The 6,338-nt window shown below is 42.1% G+C and overlaps 1 protein-coding gene across 1 annotated transcript in view; it reads right to left on the minus strand.

Moving 5' to 3' along the window:
- The window catches only part of LOC103799065 (polypeptide N-acetylgalactosaminyltransferase 9), a gene marked incomplete at both ends in the record, with an annotated part of 105,982 nt that overhangs the window by 81,583 nt on the left and 18,061 nt on the right, over positions 1 to 6,338 (minus strand). The window contains one exon of the mRNA XM_009071359.1: positions 1,977 to 2,143. Within this exon, the coding sequence (XP_009069607.1) occupies positions 1,977 to 2,143 (167 nt within the window). The remainder of the gene's footprint in view (positions 1 to 1,976; positions 2,144 to 6,338) is intronic.

The following is a 6,338-nucleotide window of genomic DNA, read 5'->3' on the forward strand; positions in this document are numbered from 1 at the left end:
TGGTCAGCCATACAGATACAAACCAAGTACCTTAGCTGGGGCATCGATCAGTCCCAGAGGTATCAGCTCAGAGAAATTCTCCATGCATTGGAGGCTTGTCTGTGTTTAAGATGACCTGATGGATTTGAGTGCATAGTTTTGAAGAGACAGTTTGTCTAAATATTTTTAAATAATTACAATTGCAATTCTCTGATGATTTGCATTAGGTTACAACTACAAGGAGCAATTCTGAGCATACAGCAGCGTGTCATGGAAGTCTGGTGATTTGTTGTTCTGATTTGTGCTGTTCAGTGAGAGTTTGAAAAATAACCTCAATGGATTTTGGGTCAAGACCTAATTCAGATCACAATTAATTTCCCTTAATTTTAAGGATTTTCTCTTAAATATAATTAAGACTCCTCAATATCAGGCTTCTTTCCCATTGAACAAAACTGATACTGAAGATCCCAAATAGACTTCTTCTCTTTTGTTCATTTTCAGGCATTCAACCACAGATGGAGCAGAACTCATTCATTCCTTTATTCAGCTTCATTTCAAGAGGCTTATAAACAGGCAAATTACCAAAATGGTCTCTCTATATTTTTAAAATCAATCTAGTTTGGTAATTCATTTACACTGCAACTTACTCATTATGTGGCTTTTGCTCAAATATACTTATTAGAAAAACTAGTAGATTCTTCGAGGACGTTAGAAGCCTCATTCTTCTGATCTATATTACACAGTGGAATCATTATCATCGGAATCAAAGACCTGATAAATCTCCAGTTATCTAGAAGAGTGGCAGAGAAAAGCCATAGAAAAGTTCACTGGGAAATGATGAGTTCAATTCTCCTCAGTATTACATTGACTCAAACACTTTGCAATCTCACATAATTACTCCACAGGTTACACTGCCATAACTGAAAACTGAATTGCATAAAATTTCCCTTATATCTATAGGTTTTGGAACTTATTTTCATTTGAGTGATTTCTTCTCTCAATCCTCCTTTCTCTTTGGGGATCCTGAAGAGTAAGAGCAGCTTAAAACTGAAACACTTAAAGCCGTTGAACTGTGGAGGAAATGTTAAACCTGAGACTTATCTGAAACAAATATGATTTTAGAAGATGCAACAGTTTTAGAAGTCTAAGCTATAACAACTGAAAGCACAGTAGCACTGCTAGTCCCTTGTATCCTAAAAGTTCTTCAAACCTCTATTGCAAAGTATGTTGATCAGTAGCAGCCTAAGTGCTCACCAATGTTTTAAGCTTGGATTGCTGTAACAGAAGTGTTAGTTCTACATTAATGAACCAGATAACCTGAAAGTTGCATGTGCTTTGTGCCCATTCTGTTCCACTCTCATACTCTAATTTACTCCCTCTCTCTCTACCCAAAAAATAATCAGGCTCAAAATCTGATATCATCAATGCCTGTTTCAATCACAAAGAGAGTGTGCTGCCATGTAAAATAGTAGAAAGGAGAATCTGTAGCCTCACTTTTCCTTGGAATTAGCATTTACACTTACAGTCTATTAAAGATGATATATCTCCAGATCTAAAAATTTGGAGAAAAGTGTCCTATGAAGATTGCTTACACAAATGTCATTCATTCTGTGAGGATTTCAATGAAATCAACAGGGTTTATTCACATAATGTTTATTTGTTATACAAACAGTTAGTATTTACTCACAGCTTCCTGCAAATGGCTCAATCAACCCTCTCATCAACGAACATAAACTCTTGCAAATTCTACCGACTTTGACAGAGGTATGTTAATTTATCCCAACTCATGAGTCTATGATTATTAGCTGTAAATCAGTGGTTGCATACATGACCCTCCTCCCCCGGATGCTTAAATGCCAAATGACTCAAAGCTTTTTCATCCATCACTAAAAACCCAAGCACTTTAGCTAACAGTGACCAAACTCCCTCTGATTTACATTTCACATCTAGAAACCACACAGGATACAGCACTTAGAGGAAAAACCACAAATGCTCACCATTGTCACTGTTGTCATCCACCAGAATGACCTCCTTGAGCAAGTGTGATGGGGTGTGATTCACAACGCTGTGCACAGAGCGCAGGATGACAGACAGAGCCTCATTTACAAATATAAAGACCACAGAGATCTGGGGCAGGTCATCTGGGTAGGTCATCTGTTTGCACCTGGAGAGATGGAAGACAAAATTAAAACCCAGCAGACACTGGGAGGCAAAATAGACTGAAGAGCATCATCTCCTTGCTCTCCATCATTCAGGGATTTGCAGACTTTGTCCTTTCTAGCCCCAAACACCAATGTGGTAAAAGCTCAAAAGATGTAACCCAGCTAGGAGCAGCAACCTTCCCATCAGCTTTGTATAAATCAAAGGGTACCTACATGCACACAGACTTGCAGCAGCTCTCATTCCCTGGAAGGTTAAAAGCAACCCTTGAAAACCAAAGGAGTATCAATGACTTTGCTCAAAAAAACCCTGGAGAAGACCCACAATGCCACACCTTGGCTATGCTCCCAGGGGAACCATCAGCAGGTCTGCTGGTAACTCGGAACCACGACACACTCAAGCAAACTTTGCATTTGTCTATACAAAGAGCACTTGCCATCCTTTCTGACTTTGCAGCTTGTGCAGCAATAGCAAACACATGGTGGTTGCTGTACAGGCATGCACATGCTGAAATATCTGCAGAACAGACCTGCTCCCTCTGAGACATCACCTTGGTAGGCAGCTACATCCTGATTCGCAATTTGCTTTTGTGCTCCTCACTGACACGTGTGTTACCATAGACATTTTGAGAACAAAAGCTGAGGCCCAGAGAAGTCACACAGCAAAGAGCAGAACTCCTGCTTCCCAAGCCCCCAGCCCATGACCTTCTGTAACACCACACTGTCTTATTTTAGTGGAATTCTCTCCCACTAGCAGAGACACTAACTTTAAAAACTACCTATGTGTTCTCACAGTCAAAAGCTATTCACAATTACCATAGCAATTACTGAACCTGCTCTCTAAAACACTGCTAATGATATCACAGGAAATGACTTCCCCTGCTCTTATCAAACTTTCTGACCTCTTTGCTCATTACTTCGGCATAACAATCACTTTTTTCCCCACTATCAGCAGTCATGGGGATAGGGAGGACGACAAATGCTTGACTGTTGAGCAACCTCTGGAAATCAGTTATGAATTCTAGTAAAGTGCAATTATTCATAATTTCCCATCCCAGCACTATTTGCTGAGAGACCTGAGTACTTGTCATTGATTACAGTGTGACCATAGCTACTTACTCAGCAGCTTGCTGGTGGCCTCTACTACACAGAGGACCACTGTGTGAAACTTCTGGCTAAGCAGCATTCTTACACAGCCTAAAAATAAATCTGGAACAAGGACAGAAGTTTGCAGGAGGTGTGAGAGCTGTGATACAGCCCCTTTTGAATTTCTTTTTGAATGCAATTTTCCTCTTGACCACACTGACATGTCAAAGTAGTCCACCAGGAATACTTCACTAACAGGAAAGAGCCATCAGCCAAAAACATGGACCTTGCAAGATTTCCCATGATGAAGGACATCTTTGATCCAGCAGCAATTTGCTCTAGAGTCTCTCTTGTATCAGCAGGACACAGCACATTGCATCTCAGTAAACTGGATTGGTACCCAGGGAGGGGGTGCACTGCTGGTGGAATTGAGGCAGAGGAGGGAGCCCATCCCAGGCCATCCATCCTCATGGGGTCTTGCATCAGCACTCAGAGCTAGCAGTAAAGGGAAGAAAAGAAACTGTAACCAGACTGGAGACTAAAAGAAGGTTGTGACAGATGAGCAGGAGGAGGGAGTACAGCAAGAATGAGAGGGCAGTCAAAGCAACACTTAACTATGTAGAGGGACAAGTACTTAAAGGAAAGGTTGGATGACCATAAATGTCAGAAGCAGAGACACGTATGGAAGGACCAAAGTATTTTGCCTAGGAGAAGACACTGAACCACTGAAATAGTACAAGACCTCAGTGAATTAGGCTGAGCTTCCTTTATCTTCTGATCAAGAAATTTTGGCAAACTTCTGGGAGTAAAAAGTCTTTGTTTATTGGCAAGGGAACTTAAACACCTGGGCACCTAGCCACATGTTCCTGTTCAGGCTGAAAGGCTGAGCAGGACTAGTCCCAGTGCTTTTCTGCCATCCACTTTTATTCTGAGAAAAACCCCAATTCTAATTCAAGCTTTAAAATCAGCACATGTAAACCATAACATTTGATTTATTTGTTCTTTTGCATATTAAATCAATATACTATTGTGCTAAGTGTGGTTCCATGGTCTTGCTGGTTCACAAGACTTTTCATGCCTTGGTTCTCAGTGATTACTTACATTGTAGGGCATCATGGACTGCTTTAGATAAAAGACTAGTTTGAATTACTTATGCCACCTGGATTAATCCACCTCTATCACTTCTCACTGCAATTTTCCTTCTGTCAGTTCTCCCCTTTTTCTATTAGTAGGATATAGTTGAAAAACTGCATAATGGCTGCATTGAGAAAGAGCAATCCAACCATTACATATTGGAATATCTTGGGCAATCCCACTGCAATAGGTACACCTAGTTGGGCAAAGACAGACCTCAGAATTCAGCAGTGGTTTAAAAGCTGTCATATCTGTATTTATTATTACAGTGAGGATGAAGAACAGCAAAAGCAGCTGTCCAGCTGAGTAGACTTTTCAAAGCACAGCAGTGATTTAGGGATTTATTTTCTGCAGGCTTCGAGTCAACCTTGAACTCCCAACTCCTTAAGTTACTTCAGAAAATGAGATAGATGTTCTGAGATAGTCAAGAGAAAGTACTGTCCACTAACAAACACTTCTGATGATGTCTGAGACCATTGAGCAATCCCAGTTAAGGGGCCTTTCCTTAAAAATCAGTGGGTGCTTAAGTGCTTTGCTGGATTGTTGCCCAAGTTCTTCCCAATGTATTCTCTAATTAGATACCAGGCACAGCAATTTACAGTTAATACTTCCCTCATTCCAAGAAACTCCAACCAGCACTTGACACTCTGAGCCAAATAGTGACATTAGTGAGTCACCCACAAGAACACGCTGCCATCAAAGCACGACCATGCTGACTGTCACCTCATGCCACCTTTCCTCAGCCAGAGGCTGATAACAGACCACGTGCACTGCAGAGCCTTGGTCAATCATGCCTGTATGCAAGGTGGGAATAGTCAGAGTGCCAGGACACATGGAATCCTCCTTGGTGCAGCCCCTGACTCTGGCACTGGAGCATGGCAGCAGGAGACAGCTCATTACAGAGAAGACCTAGGAAAAATGTAAGGCTATCACAAGCCTATTGATTCTGAATAAGGCATAGGACATCCTCACAGAAAATGGCTGGAGCAGCAGCCTGGAGACAGAGGGAAAGCATCAGGCAAGAAACCTATGAGCTAATGATAGAGGAGCTTAGCATGAGCCTAGTCACTTTTATCATTTATTTTGAGAAGAAAAGTACCAGAATGGGAAGAACTCAAACTGTACAAAGACATACTAGCCAGGCACACCCTTATAATCCTTCAACCTTACCACCAACAGAACTGTGGCAAAAAAATTAAGAAATCATCCCTTTTCGGTAGCCCTGATGCGTGCAGCGAAGTGCCTGGGTGTTTAAGGCATCCTCCTTGGGTTTGCTGCCCTGCCTGCACCAGCACTACACCCAGCACTCTGCCAGGGAAGGGAGCTGGGTACCACCATGCTCTCCACTTCTCTGTGCTAGGTCTGACCACATTATGAACTCTGGCAACTGGGTGAGGGAAGACAATTACAGTAATTGATAGCTGAAACTTGGCCTCATTAACATCTGTCTAACACTACTGAGTTCGGGAAGAATTTAGAGCATACATTTGACCTCTGTGGTAGCTAACGATGGTCTAAGCTGGCCAGGCATAGCTTACATTTAATATTACTGTGATTTTAAATTAGTATTATGAACTGTCACCAGGCCTCACAGTGTACAACCAGCAAAGAAGCTCAGGTCTGCATGAGAAGCAGTGCCCGTCTCCAGGACAGACAGGTACACCGGAGAGGGACACACCACTGGATGCATTTAGGGCTAGTGATTCAAAGCACAGGCTGACAATGCCATGGCTAATAATATCCATGGGCCAACTGAGGATGGATTAGACCTGATATGTGAAACAGCCCTTCAGGCACCGTTCATACAACATGCCAAGCATCAAACCTGAGGCATCCTGCTGCTGTCTTGGGAAAGGTCTTTGAGTGTTCTTGCTCTGTATTTGCAACTGCAGAGCTTGGCCGGCAACCCAGAGGTATTTCCTTTGTACGTGACAGAGAGCTTGATGTCAGATCGTTTTTCTTTGTTCTGGAGATGATTTT

Source organism: Acanthisitta chloris, unplaced genomic scaffold, assembly GCF_000695815.1.
Source record: "Acanthisitta chloris isolate BGI_N310 unplaced genomic scaffold, ASM69581v1 scaffold14603, whole genome shotgun sequence".
Classification (NCBI taxonomy): Eukaryota; Metazoa; Chordata; class Aves; order Passeriformes; family Acanthisittidae; genus Acanthisitta; species Acanthisitta chloris.